At 47.7% G+C, this 22,181-nt stretch overlaps 1 protein-coding gene across 7 annotated transcripts in view; it reads left to right on the top strand.

Moving 5' to 3' along the window:
- The window catches only part of MSI2 (musashi RNA binding protein 2), a 229,068-nt gene that overhangs the window by 184,029 nt on the left and 22,858 nt on the right, over positions 1-22,181 (top strand). For 3 of the 7 annotated variants that reach the window (XM_082776571.1, XM_082776569.1, XM_082776568.1), the window contains exons 10-11: positions 1,506-1,580; positions 17,179-17,286. In XM_082776571.1, the coding sequence (XP_082632697.1) occupies positions 1,506-1,580; positions 17,179-17,286 (183 nt within the window). Of the gene's footprint in view, positions 1-1,505; positions 1,581-4,638; positions 6,117-17,178; positions 17,287-22,181 lie in introns of those variants that run through there. The other 4 variants (XM_082776572.1, XM_082776570.1, XM_082776574.1 and 1 more) reach the window with 3 other exon arrangements.

Genomic DNA, 22,181 nt, shown 5'->3' with positions numbered 1-22,181 from the left:
TATATATAAATCTAATCATAAATGGAGAGAACTTGGTGCGGCAGCAAAATTACTGTACAATGTAGTAGTATTTTAACGAATAAACACGGAGATAACAGGACCTCCAGAGGAACCGCTCAGCAGCTCCCCATGTTCTTGAGGTCCGGCCCAGCTGCTGCTGTCACCGCTGCAGGATGTCTGTTGGCTTCAGGTGGAGAGAGAACAAACTTCTTCAGATGATTTCTTGGTCTTGAGAGGCCTTTTCTGGAGACTGCTGGAGTCTGGGCAGACAGGTTAACACTGGTAGCCAAAGAGAGCATTCAGTAGCGTTGGAAGTGCAAAGGAGAATTCCTGTTTTTAAGGAATTTGGCCAAGCAAATGCTGAGGGTCAGAAGCGAGGTTGCAGTTTTAGGAAACCTCTGTAGGACTGCTTGCAGCACCCACAGCACCGCTTGGGGCAGAGGCGGCCGTGGCGCTGGGTGAGGACTGGGAGGCCTCAGCGTGCGGCCCCCTGGCTGCTGCCTCCCCGCGTGTGGTTTCAGGCCTTGATGTCCAGCAGGTTGCAAACCTCTGGTGCCTGACCAGCAGAATCTCTCTGCCCCGGGCTGGCCGGCAGCCATGGCAAGACCCTTGGGCAAGCAGCTATGGGGCAGCCCTGCGGGCACTGCTGCCATTGTCCATGCGGCCTGGTCCCACACGGTCCCACGGGGCTGAGGCCCTGCCTCGCTTCAGCGCCCGCAGCCATCTGAGCGGCCCTGCCCTGCGAGCAGCATTACTGCTTCACTTCCATCCCCTGCGTGGAAGAGGGCACAATTGCACCTTAATGCATTTACTTAGGCATTTTTATTAGCAAAATGGTCTTGAGTGGTATTTTTCTCATAATAAAACTTCAAAAGCTGCCTGAGGTTGGATGTGTGTATCTTAGCAATTGCTTTAGGAAGCGGTTCTCATATCTGGGCTTTACTTTCCTGAAAAATTAAAAGCTCTTTGACTCTGGCTCATTGCTGTTGCTGCCTCTAACTCTTTGATGTGTTAACTGTTGTCCTTCACACTCCTGGGATAAAGAATTACTACTACCTTAATCTCCAACTGTCAATAGCTCTGAAGCAAAGTACATTCATTGTAAGCTCTCCAAATGTCAGAGCAAACCTGTGTTATGTGTTTAGCCTTAGCATTTGGCATTTACTCTTCCAGCTAACAAGTATGCACAGTCCTTGGACTTCAGATACCAAAGTGCATGTTAATTACGTGAGTGACAGGTCTCACGCACAAAGAAAGGCAGGCAAGTGATCAGCAAAGTCGTATATCTCTAGATGTTTCTATTCAAGATAATAATGAAATCTTCCTGCAGTTTTGCATGAGCAGAATGAATCTCACTTTTGAGTACCCCCTTGTAAAACCAAGTTTCTTCCATGTTATTTTGCACTATATTTATAAATTAAAAGACCTTTATTAATCTTGAAACTTTTTTCTCTCTCTCTCTCTCCTTTTTTATTTTTTTTTATTTTTATATTTCTGTGATCAAGGTTACCCGAATTTTGTTGCAACGTATGGCCGAGGATATCCTGGATTTGCCCCAAGTTACAGCTATCAATTCCCAGGTATGTACATTTCATTTGCAGATTTACTTTTTTTCCCTTCTTTCCTTCTTTAGTTTATCCTTTTTTTTTTTCCTTTTTTTTTTTTTTTTTTCTTAAATCCATAGCTGCAAGTTGAGACAGGCAAGTCTGCAGGGAGCATCTCACATAACAATTTTTTTTACTATTAAAAATATTTATATATTTACATATACATATTTTTAAGACATTTTTATTAATGTGTAAATTGGTACTGGTTATTTGAAAACAAACTTCTTAAATTAAAACATAAAGCAACAGATAATTTAAGAGCTGTTAGCCTCCCTTTGACTTTTTTTTTCTTTCATATATATATATTACAGATAAATGTGCAGGCACACACACACAGACTCTCACACACGTTCACACGTTCTGTGGTAAGTTCATATTCATTAGAAGTGCAGTTTGGAGCAAAGTCCAACGTTCCTGTATATTCGTAGATACCTTCGGTGTTCTTCCTAGCAGCTAGTTCCTGACAGCGTGTGCTCGTTGGGGGTGCTCTGTGCTGTTCTCCCTCCCTTCCTGGCACAGCCGTCAGGGCTGGCTCCGCGGTGTGCTCCCCTCCAAGGGCCCAGGGCCATGGGCCACGAGGCCTCAAGGCTGCCACTGGGACTGAAACTGCATGGGATTGAGAATTTCTTTTTACTTCACCTCAGCGTTTCTCAGGGAGGTCTAGCAGGCTGCTGTGTTTATCGCCACTAGTAGCTAAAGCCCACCAGGACACTGTGGCACCGCAGCCTCTGTGTTACACGGTCAGTTCATGAGCGCACTCGTTGTTGAGGTCCCATGCGAGTGGAATCACCACCCTGTGCCATGCTCTAATGGCTTAGGAAGGGAATGGTGGAAGCACAGTTTTGCTCAGGTCAGTTGAGAAACCAAGTGAAACCCTGCCCATGGTGAAGTTGCTGCAGGTGCAGTGGTGAGGACACCAAGCACCGTCCCAGATGGACCCATAGGTGGGTTGGAGAGCATGGAGTGGTGGTTGGCTCTGCTGGGGGCAAACTGGGGCAAGGATACGTCCGTGTGTTCAACCCTGGGTCAATAGGATGAAGCATTACGTTGAAAGGATACGCATTATTAACATCGTAAGATGAATGATGTCCTTGCACGATAGTTTCTGCAGAACTGGTTTCTGCAGGATGAATAGCACCAAGGGAAACTGGTTAGATTTTCTTTTCCATGGCTGAAATTTACCAATGCTAAGGCTCTATTTTAAACTCAGCTGCCTGGTTCCCACCTGTGCTTCAGCCCTTTCAAACTGAGTCAGGTCCTTTGGAGGATGTGAATAAAACAAATGGTGCCTTGGTAGGGCACTGGGGCTCCAACAGGCCGGCAGGGGCAGGTGCCCCATGGGCTGTGCTGGGGCAGCAGGACAGGGCAAATGCTGATGCTGCTGCCAGCAGCAGCAGCCCTGTGCTGGCAGCTCCTCCAGCCAGGAGCAGGGTGCTGGGCTCGGCCAGGCACTGCTCCCCGACACAGGAAGGTCACCCAAATGCACGCACTCTCCAGGTGGGCACCGATGTGTGCTTGAGAGCAGGAGGAGGCTTCAGAAGGCGCTTGCCTGTCTCTCGCTGTCCTCCCAGGTTCTCATGACTCCTGCACCAGCTCATTTGTATGAAGACAGCTAAATGAGAGACAGCTTTGATATGTTAAATGATGAAAATCAGCAGAGATGACTTTAATTATAAACATGTCTAAAACGAACGTGTCGGCTGGCTGAAAGCAGAGATGCCGTTTGACTCCAGCCCTCATTATATATACTTTTATTAAGGGCCAGGTTTTTCAAAACAGGCCTTCCAGTTAGTTGCTAGTTATTTCCAATCTCTTGCAGAGACTGCAAACGCAGAAGAAAATCAAAGCAAATTGTCACCTCTAGAAAGCAGGTGCGCTTAACTGCAGGCCCCAGTGGTGCCTTCTGCACCAGGGGCCAGCTCGAAAATTGGGCTCAGAAGGGGAGCTGCGCTGCGGCCGCCTCGGCTGGCGTGGCTCTGTCGGGGCTAGAGCTGTGCCCGTGCTGCTCTCCCTGCAGGTCATAAGTTCCTTCCAGCAATTAGACTCTGGCAGGGGCGGCTCGGGAGCACTGCTCCTCGTGGGTGCTGCATGGCAGGGGCGCAGAGGGGATGGTGCCGTGAGGGCGGCTCGGGCAGGCTGCGGCGGTGCTCGCGGCAGGGGGAGGCTGGTTGGGGCACCCTGGGCAGATGGGGTGTCCCCTTGGGAGCCAGCTGTTCGAGGAGAGCGCGTCTGGGGCAGTAAGTGCCACGGCATGGAGCGTGAGATAGGTGCGAGCCTGGTGGAGAGGAATCTGGAATAGTTTTTTTAATAAGTTGTCATGTCCGAGCGCTCAATGTTGGGATTTGGGAAAAAAAAAAAAACAAACGATGTGGCCCTTTCTGAGGGAGCACCTGGGCGGTGTGTCGGAGAGCTTCGGCACCCTCGTAACAACCTGGTACTTAAACAGCAGCAGTGCTGCAACCTCACGTCTGTGCAAATGTACCTCTAAATACCCAGCTGCAGTCGAACAGGTCGCTACAGAGGAGATGTGGCAGCGCGTTCTGCTACAGTGCAGGCGTGTGACAGCGCTGCCACACATCAGCCTGGCGGGGCTGGCCGCGGGCATCGTGCCGGTTACCTCTCGGGTTACACAACCTACTGACACTTTAAATTAAAAAAAAAAAAAAAAAAAGGGTGCCCACTGAAATTGAACTGCCCCACTGATACCATTGTGGAAGTGAAGCAATGCTACAGACGCCACGCTCCACCTGCTTGCATTGTCATTCCTGCGCGGGGCGAGCAGCCTGCCTGCGCTGTCGGCAGCGCGCCCTTGCGACGCCCGGCCCCGCAGCGAGGCACACGTAGTCAGGTTGGCGACTGCTCTATCTTCTCCCATCACGTTATTTTTTTTCCTCTATGCATTTATAACTCGGTACATAGCCTTTTTCTTTTAATTACAATCACTCCCTTTCTGTGTCATTTTTTTTTTTAATTTCTGGGACTTATCTTTTCAGTTTAATCTATTAATTTCTGTTCTTATTTCACTTTGCAGACTATTTGCCGATTTCACAAGACATAATTTTTATCAACTAGTTCTTAAAGATGCATAACAAATTAATCGGGGTTTACTACAGTGCTAATGAGAGAGAGAGACAGAAAAAGCCTGGGTGGTCCATGTTTAATATCAATGTCCACTGAAAAATTGCTGCTCTTACTGGCTGGTTTGATTGACTGGACTTTTATTTTATTTTTTATTTTTTTAAAGGCTCCATATCCTCACTGCTTTGAGTTTGCTTTTTATTTTTTCCTTTTTTTTTTTTTTAATTTTTTCCTCTGCTTTGTTATGAGTTTTTAATGCCCACTTGGAATGTAACTCACAAGGACTGGGGATAGGGGCATTATGAAGGCATGACTTCTCACAAACTTCTTAGAAACCATTTTATCAAGGAAGGAAAAATGATGATTGGTTCTTACACAGCAGCCCAAAGAGAGATGCTGGCGCTTTTTTCCATAGAGACGTTCAGCAGTAGCACAAATCATACTTACAGTGGAGTGAGACTAGGGTCTCCTCTTGCTGTGGTTATCGACAAAGCAGGGTTTAATTCCTCCAAACGAGCACGCCCCGCGTGGGCAGGTGTGAACCTGTGCCGCCAGTGGCTGTGGGTGCAGCTGACCCACGTGTGTTTTGTTCTCTTGATTTGCTTTGTCGTGGTGGCTCTGCCCGGAGCTGTGCCCCGATGCAGCGGTGCCGGGGTCGGTGGCCGGTGAGCCCCCGCATGGCCGCCGGGCTGGGGGCTGGAGCACTGTGCTGCAGAAGCCCCCGCTCGAGCTCTGCACCACTAGCTGCCCCCTCCTCTTGCAGCAGGCAACGCTTTCACGTACTCCCTGCAGCCGCTTTTACTTCCAGACTTTGCTTGCAAATCATGGGCAAATTGCTTAAATTTTGGCAAGAGGGGCAAGCTTTCACCTCGCTAGCTTGAGCTGTATTGCGCCTCTTAATCTTCACCCAAATGCCAGAAGAACCTCAAAGCTCTGTGATACGCCTCTATCCATTGGCTTCCTTTTTAACAAGACCAGGTTCTGGTGTTTTGGGTAGAAAACACACATTGTATTTGAATCCTGTTTTTCTTTAAGTGTATCTACCCATTTTATAAGTTTGTGAGAAGTAAATTGCATGCTTACAGTAGAACTGTAATGCATTTTAATGTTTGTTAATCCACTTGTTAAAATGTCAGTGTCAAAGGCTCTACAATACACGGCTATGCTGTTCATTTCATTAAAGATGCTTGATGTAATAATTGGTTAGTTTTCTTTTTACTTTTCTGCAGGCAATAGCTTTTTTTAATCTGTATGGCTTCTTATTATTTTGTTTGGGTTTTTTTGCTATGAATTGCTTTGCTTTTGTGAACTTGTCTTAGTGTGCATGATTTGCAAACATTTCGGCTATTGTGAATTTTCTCATTTTTTGTAAATAGTCCATCTGTGCTTTTCTTTTTTTCTTTTTTATGACTTTTTTCCTGTAAGTAACTAAGGTAGAAAATAATAATAAATTGTTTACAATGGATATGCTGTGTTGCTGCTCTCTTAGCTTGCAGTTTTAATATTTTGGTTTGGATGCACCAAATAACCAGTACCAATGACAATTTAATAAAAGAATAAAACAACCATCACTCCAAGCGTGTGACCCAGTATTTGAAGAACCTGCAGATGAATGGTTACATACGAGGTGTGTTGACAGCAAAAATTAAAACAAGAAAATATGACAACGCACTTGTAACTGGGGGGAGAGCCATGTCTACATGTAAAAATTGCAATATTCCCAACAGTCTGATCTTCCATCGTGCTGACCAAGGTGGGTTTAAGCATCAAACCCACAGGTTGTGTTAGAAACCCTTGTTGCAAACTCTCCAGCACTGATGTGCAGGAATCTCTTTCTGCTGTTTGGAAATGGAAGGGAAAACCAGGTAACTCTTGTTGCTTTAGAGAAGGTCCCTCGCTGGGATGGCAAACATTGTCCCCAGACCCCACTGTGGGACTGGTGCTGCTGGCTGTGCCTGGGGGAGCACAGGAGTTGCCATCGCTTTGTTTCCCTCTGTTATACTTTCTTCCATCGTTACCTGGATGTCTGGGGATTGTCAAAGTTACTTAGAAGCCTTCAGCTCAGGAATTTAAATTTCTTTTTAATTAAGGGTTTGTTTGCTTGAATGTTTAAAACTTATTAAAGCCTTTGTGTATGGGGAGAGGTGGGAAAAACAAATATTTTCACAAACTTTTCTGAGCTCCTGGAAATACACTTGCTCATTAATAATGATACTCCATAGTCTGCAAAGCCCAGTCTTGGGTCATGCTCTTGCAGTGCCTGGTGCTATGAAAATCAAAGTTCAAAACCTAAACTATGTTTTTTATTATTATGAGAGCATTTAAAACCAAACCAACTTTCTGTTAACGTATAAAGCTTAATTTAGTTTATTTTCTGATAGCAGTCGCAAACTGCTCACTTATAGCCCATCAGTTCTGGGTAGGAAGCTGTTCTTACATAAAAGTTATTTGTGATGCTTGCCTAGTGAGTCTGATAGTTATTTTCTGGGTCAAGAAAAGGAGCTGGTACCAAAGACAAGAGTAATTGCTATAATAATGACAAGCTTCAGGCTTCTTTTTCATTGTGCCTGAAAGAAGGAGGTAAGGAAGTGAGTTTCTGTATCTGGTATTGAGGACATTCAGGAATATTACAAAGCTGCAAGCTTGTTTTGCTCTCCTGCAGGTCTCTCACTCTTGGTTTCCCACTCCTTTATAAGTAATCTCCTACAAGAAATGCAGTGGGAGAGAGGAAAGGGGTATGTTTGTAGCTCACTGTACTGCCAAGCAGACCATTTCGTATGTAGCAGGACATGGTATAAAGCAGTGGAGGTACTCAGGAGGTGCAGCTAAGTTAAGCCTTGTAACAGTAAGAGGAACCGTTCTGACTTTGTCTAACCCTCTCTTAACTGCTTAAAATCTGCTGTAATCATCCCTGCGCTGCATGCTTTTGTTCACCTAAAACACATTACTGCATCTGCATGGCATAAAATGGTTTACAAAATGCATTTGAAATCTACTAGAATCTCCTTAATTGTCACTCTTCAGAACTTTCAGTTTCTGTCTTCATCAATGAAAATGAAGGCTATGGACTTGACGTGGTTTAAAATTGAGAGTTTGGGCTTCCTGTGTTGGCAGAGGGCAGGCTGAGGAGGGGCCGTTCTTGTTGCAGTTGCATCCCCGGAGCAAGGAGCAGCTGAAGCTGTGGAAAACAAACTGAGAAGTTAATATAGCAAAGCCCATAAAGCCAGAAGGTACTCCTTCAAGTTCTGCTTAGATAGCAATAGCTTTTATTTTGATGCAGGAAAAATGGTATCTAGAGCTGTTCCTCAAATCTGAGCAGAACTTAAGCAGCTTTTAGGTGCATTTGTTTTCTGAGAAGTGTTGTGGTTTTGTTTTTTTCCATGTTGCAGAAAAGTGCTTTGTAAAATTCCTTTTCACCTGCCATTTGCCCCGCTCCTTAAAGTAATATCCTGGCTATTGAATTTAAGGGTTTTTCAGGAGGGGAGCTGTTGATCTCAGTCAGCAGTCCAGCTTCCACCACTTTGAACAGCAGCAGGTGGCTAGTACAGGTGCTGCCCCCACTTCTCTCTAGGTCCAGGCAAGAGGCTTTATGCTGCGAGCAAGGTTCTGGTAAGGTTTCCCCATACTGCTTGTCTGGCAGAGGACCAAAACTTGCCAGGCCCTTCATTAGGTTTTTCTCTGGTGATGCCTTCAACACCTACTTGATCAGTAAGGACATCTTGACCATCGAACTCGGTTGTCCTGTTCCCAGCTGCTCACTGATCTGTGCGTGAAATTTGCGATGGGCTTTAAATACCCAGGGTTATCACCCTGAAAATGAGCAATCCTAAAGCAACAGGGAGGAGAGAATGGAAAGAAAAACCAAACAAACCTGCTGGTGAATCTGGGTCTCTCAGGAGCTCTTTGTGTTTCGGGCAGTTCTGCAGCAAAAGAGTCCCTGAGTGATCGTTGTGTGGTGAGCAGGCCACAGCTGCAGCAGCTGGGGAACTTAATGAGAATAATTAGCCACAGGAGTAAAAAGTCATAACACAAGCACACAAATATGGAAGCAAATACAGGTTACCCTGTGGAAAGCATAACGTGATGTGGTAATGCCCGTTCTGCTGTAGGAAGTTCTACCTGTCCAAATCGGCCGGAGCACAGCAGCTCACCTGCTTAGGCCTTTGGCCTCCATAGGTACAATTTTTAACTGTAAAGCTGTTAAAAACTGGGAGCTGGGGGTTGAAAAAGAATTGATTATTCCCCTTACAGCACAAAAACATTCTTCAGTCACATTTAATAGTAGGGTTTCAAGCTCATAATTAAGTTTTAAGTAGCTTCCAAGTTCTCCTTTGCCCAGAAGCAGTAATACGTAGTCCCCGCAGTGATGCCCTAAGGGTTTTTAGGCTCAGCACCACAACCATCTCCTCTGACCTTTTTCATAATGTGGATTATGAAATGCACAGCGGCAGTTCCTCCAGCAAGGAAGCGTGAAGTTCCCTGTCCCTGCCAGCCACCGCTGTTGCGCTCCATAAGCTGCGGGGAGCTGTAGCGTGTCTTCTGGCGAGGCGTTCGCTCCTGACTTGGAAACCTGCAAGTTGTGGAGAATTTCCTGCCCTCTGGTAACCTTGTCCTCTGATTAATTGCCTCCTCCTTCACGTAGGTGCCTCTCATCTGTGTTGAATTTTGCCAGCTTCAGCTTCCAGGCGTGAGTTCTTTTTATGCATTCGTTCGTAGTCTGGGATCTGTCTTTTAATAATACTTACCCAGATAGTTTAGATCATTCATAAAAATTTAAACAAGCTGTTTAAACAAAATAGCTCATTTTCTCTACCATCAAAGCAACTGAAATGAGGCTTGAAGCAAATCAGTGCCACTTTGCTGAACTTTAAATATATGCCTTGATGCTGTTCCACCTAACCTGCCCTTGTTCGCTCAGCAGCAGGTGACTGAAATTCAGTGCTGCTGTGGTGCGTGTCAGGCGTGGGTTCAGTGAATTCACAAGCGTTCTTCCCCCTGCAACGATCATTTCATTTATACATACCTTGTTTATTAAAAATCAATGGTAAGTGTTTGGCTTTGGGCTTTAAAATGAGAAATGCTTTCATCGTGCGATCAGCTTAGTACTAAACAGAATTACTTGCTTTTAGGAAGCGATTTAGTTGAGATTGTCTTTCATGCACATCAGCTGCTTTCACTTGAAGCTCATAATTCCCTGTATTTCACCAGATACTAAATTAGGGAGAATTACATACCAAGTCAGAGTGGTGGGTGGTGGGAGGTATAGTTTTCATAGGACACATTTCAGAAGTGTAGTGGATGCCTTAAAGCTGCCATAGGATTGGAATAGCTTTTAAGTAGAGTAAATAAGCTAAAACAGCTACCAGCTTTTGCTTCTTGGTTTGGATTGCTTTGTTTTGGGTTGTGTTTTTTTTTGGTTTTGGTTTTGTTGTGGGTTTTTTTTTTGAATAAATATTTTTCTTAGAGTGAACCATTTGCCTTTGAGAACTTTCCCAGTTTTTTGTATGGTGAAATAACTGCAAAAGGGTTATTACACTTGAAATGACACAGAATGATAATTTGGAGACAAACAAGGCTTTGTCTCACTGATGCATAAAGTAATTACTGGGCAAAAGTGCATCATTCTCATTTTAAAAACCATGGCCTGAGAGTGGTAAACAGCTGAAAAATGGGTTGTTCACTGTACATAATGTGGAAGTGCCAAATTTTAAATTAACTATATTTGGCTTTTATTGTTTTGTTGAAATTCCAAAGCAGAAATATTTGTTCATAATAACATCCATCTGCAAACACGCATCCGGTGTGAAGCGCATTACGGGTGTCTGACGTTGGGAATTTTCCTACAAAATCTTGCTACGCATCGTACATTTTAAGCAGCAGATGACTGTGCCTTGAATAACACAGCGGGCTGTTTAATGAGGTTTCCATTATGCATGATGTGCTGTATCTGAAGTTCGCTAATTTTCTGACCTGGTGAAATAGATTTTAATAAGCTTGATGTAACACAGCATATAAAGACAAAGGGAAACACTTAATGGGGCTGTCACAATAAAGAACTCTGAGCAGGCCTGGAGAAGCTAGAAGTATTAATAGAATTGATCGAAAGCTTAGGAGACAAATTCTCCATTTCCATGGACCACTGCCCTGTGCCTTGTTCCCCCCTGGCCATCGGGCAGGCAGCGTGTCCGTGGGGACACGGCATGTTCGCTGCTGGAAGCGCCAGGCGCTGCAGACGGTCACGTCCTGCGGGCGTGGGGAGGGCTTCACGGGGTCTTCGATCAAATCCAAAAGTGTTAATTGCTACTAAACCGTGATAACACGCGAGTGGTTTGGTAGAATCCTCGTCTTTCACCAAGCCCAGATAAAATTGGGTTTCTCTGTGTATGTTCCTCTGTATGGTGAGCGGTTAGTCGTTAGTCTGAAGCTTGAAATGGCAGCTGGTTTTCCTTTCTCATTCTTGTTTCTTATAGAAAAGGAGAGGGGGAGACAGAGGACTGAAAGATGAAGGTTTTAAACATAAAGGGATTGTTTTGGGATGGAGCTTTCCCTTGTGCGTGCTCACCATTAAAGACTGCATTTGTGTCCAGTAAATTGGACCCACGCCTGCCCGCCTCCCAAAAAAAGGCTACTGGGCTCTTCTGCTTCATGCTTGTGAGTCTCTGATACTTTTGAAATGAAGCCTAAAGATCCTACAAAGAGGATAACACTGCCTAATGGAAAGAATAATGCAGGCGAGAACCCATTTGAAATGACAGCTGTGAGCCTCGCGACGCTTTTCTGTGCTGATCAAAGCCGCTGGTAACGCTGCTTGAAAGGAGGGGATCAGTTTCCCCTCGCCTTTTCCCACTCAACCTGCAGACGATTTTACATTCTCGACTTCACACTTTTTTTTTCTGGGAGATCAAGTGAACTCCCAAACGACTGATGTGGATCGGCACGCTGCGTGAGCCGGGGCAGCCTAAAAGACAAAGCGCTGTGAGATGAGGCGGGACGGAAACCTGGAGCTCGGCCGCCCGGCCTCCGAAACGCCCCGCTCGGAGCGGTGCTCGGGAGGCTGAGCCCCGGCGCTCAGCTGCGACGCCAACGCATGCAAATAGTTGGTAAACTGGGAGGCAGTATTCTGCTCGTTTTATGGTGGCTTTTATTCTCCACGCACATCTCATAATTTCTGTTGTTTTTCTGAAGTCTGGTGCTGAAGGCAGATGATGATTTGAGACTCTCAGCTTGCATTTTGATTGTTGCTTTAAATCCACGTGCTTAGCGCCGAAGTCTAAGCGTATGACCTCTTCTGCCCTACGTGCTTTAGCTGGTAGGAAGCAAAGAAAAACCCTTTGCGTAGTATTTTTTGATAGAAAACCTGATTCTCCGGGTCTTTGTGACCTTTTGGTCTTGTTTGGTTGCTGTTTTCTGGCTGCTTGCAGAGCGCAGCATCTCGTGTCCTCCTGGGGCCTGCAGGGGCCTAGCAGAGCCGAGCCTGAAGCACTTGGTGGCTGCCCATCTGGGCCAGGACAGCAGGGGAGGGCTGGTGACGGTCTGGCCATGGCCATGGCAGTAGTGGCCTGGCTGGCAGCGGGGCAGCACTTGGAAGTGAAGTTTTGGGTGGCTCCGAGCACCCCCCAGCTCCCCGCAGCACCGCCAGCCAGCAGGACGTGGCCACAACACGCTTCAGCAGAGGTCGCTTCTTTGCTGTTTGCCTGAGCTGGGCAGTTCCTTGCCATCATCTACAAGTGCAAACAAAGACTCCTCCCTCCTCATTTCTGCCCCGGTAGCACAGACTGGAAGTGAAGAGCTGGCCATGTCTGCAGTGAGACCCCCAGCACAAGAGACCCGCACAGCCGCTGCCTTCTGCTTTCCCCTCTCAGGGAGTTGGCAAGCGTGTGCCGGCTTCTCCTGCCTTGTTGCTGGGATGTTTTCTTTTCAAAGCTTGAGCGACATGAAAAGGGCACTGTGTTCAAACCGTGCCTTCGTTACTGGCGCTGCAGGGGGCTTCCAGAGCCCAGCAAGGGATGGTCGGGCGATGCAGACGCTGTCCCTGTCTCAGGGTGAGGTGCAGACCCTTGAAAACAAATGGGTGTAATTTGCTTTACTGCAATGGGAGACAGTTTATAATGTCCTGGCAGCAGAGAGGAAGGGGGTATATAATGCTTATTGTGTTTTTCACTTGTTTCTAGTCTTCTGGCTAGCTTCGTGCAGGGGTAGAGGAGAAATGTGGTTTGAGAAGGAAGCGAGCAGAGTGAAGGCACAGGTGGCTTTGCAGGCAGCGTCACTCCGGCCCAGAGCACTGCCGTGGGGCACGGGGCAGGGGCTGTGGCTCACGGGAAGCACCAGTGGCCCCGGTCCCCTGCTGCTGGAGGGGCTCCTGGGCAGCCCCAGGGCCCGGTCCTGGTCCTGCAGAGGGCTGCAATGCTGTGTGCCCCCCACAGAGCCCCTGAGCCCTTCTCACGCAGCATTGTTCTTGCCAGATTTGTTCCCAAATCTCCTGAAAGATCTGCTAAATCCCCAGGTCTTAGTTTTTTCTGCTTGGTAACGCCAAGTACGAGCCAGTGGGGCTGCACGCTGCCTGCTGAAGTCCTGTCCTGCTGCTGTCGGTCGCGTTCCACCCTTTCGATCCCCTGCTCCCAAACTTGTTTGTGCGTTGGATAAAGCAGTTGCTTGCAGACAGCCACTGACTCCATCTGTGACCTCAAAGCACAGCATTTAAAAACAGATGTGTCCGTCTTCCCTCGCACGAGGCGGCTTCAGTATTTAAAGTGAAACTATTGATGCAGGAAGCAGAAAAAATTTGTCTGTGAAAAATTGACCTCCAAATACTGGCTTTGGCTCATTCTGAGCAATAAGAGAGCATGAAATTGCTGTGAATCCTCAGGGCTTTCCTGGTCAGTGTGCGAGCCCACTGCAAAACATTTACTGTAAAATACCTTCTAATTGCAACGCCTAAAGTGGGCACTTTGCTCCTTTGGAACAGCTTTGGTATCTTGTTTTCTCTAGGCAGTTATATGCAGAGGATACACAAGGAAGGACGGGTTGTTTCTGCGAGAATTGGAGCCCTCACACAAACAGGGTGAACGAGTCTCTCTCTCCCTCCAGCCCTTCCTGATTTCCCAGTTGACTTCAGAGCACAGTGGGCTTGGAGGAAGCCAGGCTGGGCCCCCTGCACCTCAGAGGGTGGGATCGCTGCTGGGGGCTGGATCCAGAGTGTGCTGCAGCCAGTGCCTCCCAGTGGCTTCCCAGTGCCCTGGTCTGGGTGCCTGGTTCCCTCCCAGCCCCAGCAGCTGCAGAGGCTCGGTGCACGGCTCTGCCAAGGCGAGCTCCTGAGGCAGCCCCAGGGCCATCGGTCAGGGCAGGACAGAGCGGATCTGCCTCTGCCACTGCCTGGGGAGCAGCTCTCTGGAAGGTGCTGCAGGGATTTGGGGGAGCTGGTTTAAACCCAGGCCCAGGGGAAGGGGCTGTCACTGCTGGAACACAGGCAGACGTCCTCACCGAGGTGCTGGTGTGATCTGCGAGGCCAGCAAGAGGCTCTGTGGACAAGCAGATTGCTTCTGGGGCACAGAAACTAGCACAAGTGCTTGCTAATGCTTTCTGCTTCCTTAAATAGCTCCAGGTGCCCCAGCTCTCAAATTTTAACACAGTGGTGCAGGAACACAGAAGGACGATTAAGGCAGAAGTTTCCTGCAGTACACAGAAAGGGTTCAGTGTTAATTTCACTGTCACTGTATCGTTGTTTAAAGTCCTCACTGATTTAAACATGTATAAACAGTGGGAGGTAATAATACAGCATGACCAAAAGTGTTCCAGTACTGCTATAGGATTGGTGTTAAGGGAATTTAAGAGATTTGGTGGTGGAGCCTGAGACCAGAATGGCTGAGAGCCGGGCTGCATCCTTCGCTCTCTGCAGATAACTTTCTGGAGTCACTTTGCTTCTTTGTGCCTCATTTTATCCCATCTGTGAAATGGAGACAGTGTCAGCTGCCGATCATTCCTGAGAGATTCAGGGACAAAGAACTCCATAAGTATTAGGCGTAAGTTGGCACAGTTCTTAGACATCACACAGCATTAATGTGCTCGGTAGTGTGATGACTGGGAAATTTGTTTTCAGATGAAGGAGCTGATTAATGCAGTGCCTGGCAAATGTAATTTTGGTGTGTGGGACTGATTACTTTCAGAGTGTAGGATTGATTTAGGGATCCTCCAGTGATGGAGCCAGTCTGTGAGTCTGTACTGGTAAGCAGGTTTTGCCAGTCGGGATAATCCATCACTGCTTCCATCTCCCACTTGTGCAGCGGCCGTGCCATCCTGCTGCACCATGCGGCTGTCCCGGCAGCACGCGAGCAGGCCCGATCACACTTGAGCCGTCTGGAGTGCCGTGTCCCACAGATGCTTTCATCTCAGAATCAGGAGAATGGCTTTCGTTGGGGGAGGAGGGATTAATTTTTCACACATCTGTCTGCAGTGAACTCAGGAATGCCATAATAAATGCTTTGTTCGGGGTCTTTCTGTGGAGTGCTTTCTCCACCCTTGTTATTTCATTCTTTTGCATGGCAAAACTTTTTGTCCTGCATTTCAAATAGATACTGAGAGTCCCTGGCAGTTGAACAAGAGAAACAAACTTTCCAGCCCTGTTCTTTATGCTGCTTTCAGGGGATGCTTGGTGATTTGAAGGGTATTAGATTGGTTTTGGCAGAGGCATTTTATTCCATGGGAAATACACAGCTACTCTGATCCCTTGCGGATGGTTTAGCGAGCCCCCAGAGCCTCCAAGTGGCAGGTTTGCTGGTGGCCGGCTGGACAAGGGAATGCTGAGGATCCTGCTCTCAGGACGTGTTAACAGGATCTGTGCCGTGAGGCTTTAAGGGCAGTGCCGGCTCTGCTCCTGCATCACCCACAGCACCAGCTTGGGGTTTGGCCTAGGCACACCTCTGCACAAAAATGAAGCCCCAGAGCCTGTGCGCTTGTCCTACAGGTGCTTTCCCTGCTGTTGGAAGGTTGGTTTGACTTTCTAACACTGAAGTCTTCTCACTCCAGGATATTGTAGATCCGCTACCCGTATGTCAGGGGGAGCCAGCCAGGGTTAACGTGTCCATCGCCAGCAAGAGTGCACTTTGGTTACAATATCCCCCAGTATGGATGTGTTTCCCACTGCATCCCGCTCCTCGGAGATCATAGCAGATCATCAACATAATGAAAACAAACATTTCACAGTGGCATTAAGTAACAGGATTTGTTGCGTGCATGGGCTCTGTGGGCGGGGAGCAGCAGCAGGCAGCAGCCTGGGGTAGCTCTGCATACATTTACCTAGACTTTTTCTTTTCCCTCAACAGCCCTATTACCATATTTAAATGCAAGTATGTCTTTTTTTAATTAATGTTTTAAGTAGCCTCAAGTCACTCTAGCCTAGCTGCTCTCTGTTCCTGCCCCCGGTAGATTCCCTGTAGCTGAGATGGTAGTGCTAGAGGTAGCGGGCTCGTAGTCTGCTGGTTCTTCTGGATCTCACTCTCCATCTCTCTAGTTTGCTGTTCTCTTTTCTGTTGACTCAGTTATTTTTGTGTGGCTCTTCAGCATTGCAAAGCAGCTGTGATCAAAGTCCTGGAGCATGCTTGAGGGGCAGGTGCCGTGGCACCCCAGAGGGTGTCCTGGCTGGCACCAGAAGCAGCCGGAGCTCCCAAAGACCGGGAGTGCTGTGACTGCTTTGTTGACTTTGCAGCAAGGGTATTTGGGGTTCTTGCTGATAGCCTGGACCTTGCCATTGCCCTTTTAAAATACATATTTAAAGTCAGAGCCTCTGGCAGATCTTTTTAATATTAATTAAGTAAAGAAACCGAATCTGAAATATTGCTAGCAGCATTTCATTCATTTGTAACGTCTCAGCCCCCCTGTAGCAGGGTATATGTCTTAGAGATCCTTGATCTGTGGCTGTTTTGCTTTCAAAAGCTTTTTTCTTTCTCTCTTTTTTTAAATTACATTCCGGTGAGTTTTTTCTGCTTGATCCCAGCAAATCTGTGATCTTGACATGAGGACCTTCTCGTATTTTCCATTACTGTTATATCTATAGATCAGCACGTTATTATCACTTGCAAATAAGCACAGAACGAAACGCACCCATTGTTTTGTGCGAGCGGGCCAACCCTAACCATCTGAAAGTAAGGAGATGTAAGCTCAGTGCTGCAGGCGTCCCTCTGAGTTTATCCACCCCCAGTGCCATGGCCAGACGCGCGGGACGAAGCGCCGTCAGTGGCACACGCTGCTGTTTACATCTTCTGCAGGGAGATTTGGGCCACCTTTGTACCAGCAAAGACTGCCCGCAGCAGGCACACGGGCAGGGCTCGGCTCTTCCCAAACGCGGTCCCCATCGATGGCACGGGGAGCTGGGACCACAGCCTCACGCTGCCCTTCGGAGACGCCTTGCCCTTAGCAGGCCACGGCCGCCCGTGCCCCGCAGAGACGCGTGGTGCCCGCTGGCTTCTTTCTTTACCCTTCTCCTTTTCTCCACGGCCAGGTTTTCCGGCAGCGGCTTATGGACCAGTAGCAGCGGCAGCCGTGGCAGCAGCAAGAGGATCAGGTAGGGGGGCCCGTGGAAGAGCAAACCCTCAGAGTGCAGGGTCAGGTAAAAGCTCTGTCGGTATTCTGTGTGGCTGCAGCTCTCCATCATTTCTCTGATTTTCCTCACACTTATCCTGGGGACCTGAAAAATCAATCACCAAAAAAAAAAAAATCAAAAAAAAAAAAAAATCAAACCCAAACCCAAACTACAAGCAGAGGCCACGGGGCCTGGAGCACCTTGCAGGAGATTGGCGTAAGAACTGCCAAAACCTGGGTAGATATTCTGATTTGTTTCTTTATTTATTCCTTTATTATGTTGGTTTCTTTGTTTCTTTGGTTTAAATTTGAGATTATAAAGGACACCAAAACAAAGAAAAAATGTGGAGTTTTTTTGAAAAAAAGTTTTCATTTCTCATGGAAAGTTTGCGCTGAGGTAATGCAGCAGCATGGGCTCCTGCTGTGCTCAGAGCTGTGCTTCCCACTTCAAACCAGTCTGGACACATCCCTTACTGGGATGGTGTTTTCTTCCTGTGCAGGGGTGACGGTGGGCAAGCAGGAGAAGTGCACCCCGGTGCTGCAGGGTCAGGGACATGCATTGCAGTGCCAGCAACCCAGCACTGATGGCAATTTGCCCCTTTCTTGGGCGACCACCTCCATTCCCTGCTGCAAACTCCAGCCTGCTTCCCATGAGAAATGCCAAAGCTTTTCTTCCTGTCCTTCTGAAAACTTTTATTTTTTTCCCCTTAAGGGAAATAAATAAATCATTGCCAATTACCGTTATTACCTTTGGTTTTAAATTCAGATAAACATATGAATTAGTGCTTTACTTAGGGAATTAAGTGTTCAGTGCAGTCATCAGTGAGCTGCTCCTTTGTCAGCGCCCTCCTCTGCCCTGGCCCTGGCCTGTCCCCACGCATGCCCGGCCGAGGGAGAAGCCATCTGCGGCCTCCCCGGCTCAGGGGGCTGCTCCCTGGGGTCGGAGCCACTGGCCCCTCAGTGCTGTGCCGGGCAGAGGCCTGTGCCCAGGCAGAGGACGTGGCGTTGGCAGCTGTTTCCCAGCTCACTCATGACGCAGTCCTGACGTGGGGGTTTCTTGGTGACTTTTCTGGCAGTCCCAGGGCGTGAACTGGGCTCTTCCAGAAAAGAGCCGACTAAACCGCTACGCAACGGGTCAGAAGGAGGGCGCAGGCCCTGATGTGTCTCGAGTGTGAGCCTAATGCCATGGAGGCCAAAGCAAGACACCAGGAGAACTCCGTTCCATGCAAACTGGCACTGCTTGCAGGCTACAAAGGATTATCTGTACCAGTTCCATTTTGTGGCATGTAGAGAGCGCCTAAGGGGTGACTTGCCAGACTGGTTGTGGGGATCCCCAATCTCCCTGCTCTTCCCGCTGCCCCTTCACAGAGGGAAACAAAAAAGCAATCAAACAAAAGAAACAAAGAGGAAAAAAAGGGGTTGATTTTTGCATATGATTTCAGGAAGAAAAAAAAAAGACTTCATTGTTTCTGCCTCTTCCTCATGTTTTGCCCTTCAGGTTTTGTTTTACGTACAAACAGACCTGGTGAGTTGCCCCTTAGCAAGGCACAGAGGGTTTGGCTGGATTAACGTTGCTTCCCTGATTATTATTTTTTTTAATCGGAGTGCTTTTGGTGCCCATTACAACTGAACTGAGCATTGATCAATTCTGTGCCTGAAAATCATTTGTCTTTAATTTGAGTGTTTTTTGTTTTTCCTTCTGTTGGGTTTTCTGTTTTGTTTTGTTTCTTTTGTTTTTTATTTGAACTTGCAATACGAAACTAAAACTAATCCTAAATTAACAACACCCTTTCTGGCAAGTTTAAAGAGCAGTATGGTGTTTGGAAATGTCTTTCAAGCCTCGAAATTGCCTCTTTGCACAAAACTGGCAAAACCCCAAAACTGAATCAAAAGAACCCCTCCCAGCCCCAAGATCTCAAGGAGGAAGGTGGGTTTGTTGCAGCCCCGGCCCCGCTGCCACTTGCACGTGCAGTGAGCCCTGCTCTGGGCACAGTGTGTTTCATGTAGAGTCATCTCCATCCAAAGACAGTTTTCGGAAGGGACATCCTGGGTTCGCCACTTCCATCCAGCCATGGTAGTGAATTGTATTCAGGAGCAGTAGAGTATGATCTTGTGATACAGTGTATGGGCCCGATTCATTACAAGAAAAATGGTTGGGGTTTTTCTTCTTTTCTGTTGGTTTTTCTTTTTTTTTTCCCCTTTACAAATTTGCACAGCCCTCCTTTGCATGTGCCCCAGCCCAAAGCCCAGAGCACAGCACCATTGCCCCATGCTGGCCCAGTTCCTTCTTCAGCCCGGACGGAGCCAGAAAGTGCCCAGGCAATGCCCCTGCCCCATCTTGCTGCTGGCCTGCCCTGCCCCAGGCCGCAGGCCAGGCCCTGTGGCTGCTGCCCCTTCCGCAGCCCCACTGCGGGCAGCGTGGTGTTGTGTCCCCTCTGGCCACCTCCACGGTGACCTGGCCCCAGGTCCTGCCCTCACCACCGAGCACAGCGGCTCTGCAGCACCGGCACCCAGCCTGGCACCGGGGCCTGCGTCTTGGTCTCCCAAGGAGACTGCGGCCTTTCCATTTCCAAACCCCCTCGGCTCTGGTGTGTGGGCACTAATGACCTCCGATGCTCCTGGGGTGGTGGTCCTGTGTCCTTGGAGGAAACCTGCATGTTTGCTTAACAGCGGGAGCAGCCCACCGGGGGCAGTTAACCGCATGGGGGCTGCGGCGGGGCCGCGGTGGCTGTGGGCAACTCCTGGCCCTGTCCCCTGCGCTGTCCGGTCTTCGCTTCCCTCTCCCCTTCTTTTCCTATTGCAGCTTGTGAGAACATGGCCACCAGTTTACCACGCTCGATCAAACAAGTTCTCTTATCTGTCACAGCAGCTATCTCCTACAATCAGCAAAAAGGGACATTTCCCTCCACTCGTGCTCAATGTCAGTCATAAATTCAGGCTCAGCCTAGCCGTTCACTTGCGGGCAGGGTGAATGCAGCGATGCCTCTCGCAGTAAATCACATGCCCGGTCCACATCCCTGTGAGGAGGCGATAGCTGAGGTCTCTTGAGCTGATGAGGGGGTTTGGCCACATCCATTCACGTCAGGTGGGGCTGTGCTGCCGGATCCCTCGGCTGCTTTTGACAACCTCATCCATTCTTGTATTTTTTTTTAATGAATTGGGACCTGAGCCATGGAAAATGAGCAAACTTAAAAAGTTTGAGTGCTGCAAACTCCTCCTAGACAACTTCACTATCAATGTCACATTTCTTTTTAAATCCACCTGACATATTTTAAGTGTAAAACATTTTTGTCTTGTAAATGCTTTTTTTAAAATAAAATCATGTGGGAGGGGGGGACATTTTTATCTTGCATTTGACATGGGGGGGGGATTAATTTGGAAGGAAAGTGAGACAGAAAAAAATGGGCAGGAGAGGATTTTTGTTCCTTCCTTTTGGGTTCATTGACAAGTCTGAGATTTTTCCAGTTTCCAACCTGTTGCCACCAACTATTCCTCCCTGATGACTGGAGACAAAAACGCTAAGGCCATAATCTCAGCCCGATCCCCGCTGCTCGGCACCAGCGGCAGCCGCGCACGCCTGTCCCAGGTGAGCCGTGCCGGCGCGGCGGGTCCGACGGGCACGCTTCGGCCCGCCGAGATGGCCGGCGGCGCCCAGCGCGGTGGGACAGCGCAGGGGCACGGCGCAAGGAGCCCCCTCCCCGGCCCCTGCCTCCGGCACATCTGGATTTCGGGCGCCAGTCCCGGCTTTGAGCCCCGTGCCCCGACAACCCCTTACTGTACTTTATACTTGCCAGTATAACGAATCTAGTAACGCGAGCTACTGACCTTGATGGTGAGTGTGAGCAGTTATGTTTTGTTGTTTTCTCTCTTGCTTGGTTGGGGCTGCTGTGAGAGAGGGTGTCTCTGAGGCATACTTTCCGGCCTCTCTTACACTCGGACGTGCACACCTCCTCTCAAACACTCTTCTGAGCGCTCTCAGCGGGAAGGTTTGTCCACACCTATTAATCCTCTCTCAGTGTCCAGCTTCTTGTTAGTAGCAGCTGGTTGCATGTTTTTTGCTTGTTCAGACGAAACGGTTCAAGAAACGACTCATATCAACTCTTGAGAAATGTCTCTATTTTTTTGTACACTTTCTTTCTTTTGATGTTTTTATTAATTTCCCTTACTTAAAAAACAAAACACTTGTTGTCCCCCGTAAAACATTTCACATCTCCCCTTGCCTGTTCTTAGAGTGTATGTATCTGTGGGACTGAACTAAATGCATGCACTGTAGTAGTCGTACTGGTAGCAGTAGATGTAGTTGTAGAACATGCATTGTTGAGTTGATATTATAGGTACCATCAACGTGAAATAGCGCGGCAGTTAAAAGCATAGCCTTGGTCTGATTGAAAGTGTAGGGCTATCAATAAAGCAGAGAGCTGCTAAAGGCTTGGATCCATAGTACCGTATTTGTTAAATCCCATTATCTGGAAGTTTAAATTGAACATGGCTGTAGGCAACCTACACCCTTCTGTACAAGAACCCGCACATGCTGTTATGTTGATAGTAAATTTGCTATATTTTTTTCAAATTAAAGTCCCTAGGAATTAAAATGCTGAGTATAACTATATTCTCCTATTTTTATTTTGTATTTAAAAGAATTTAAGATATTTTTTAAATCATTTTACAATCATGGTTTCTTCATCAGCCTGTTACTCGCCCATATTAGCCCATAGAATCATTCGTTAGCAGTTGTAGACCAGATGTGCCAAATGCAAATCACTCCATTTGGGTGTCTGTATAATACCATGTGTGTGAAGCAGCTTCCTGCAGACTGTCCTGAGCTGTAAAGCAATTGTTTTTAGGTCATAAACCTTAAATCTTGTTATGCAACAGAGACTCTAAGCTAGTGGCGGTTTGTATTCATTGCCATGTCACTGAGCT

This window comes from Aythya marila (genome assembly GCF_965140915.1).
Source record: "Aythya marila genome assembly, chromosome: 20".
In the NCBI taxonomy this organism is placed as follows: Eukaryota; Metazoa; Chordata; class Aves; order Anseriformes; family Anatidae; genus Aythya; species Aythya marila.
This window is presented reverse-complemented; position numbering and strand designations above follow the sequence as displayed.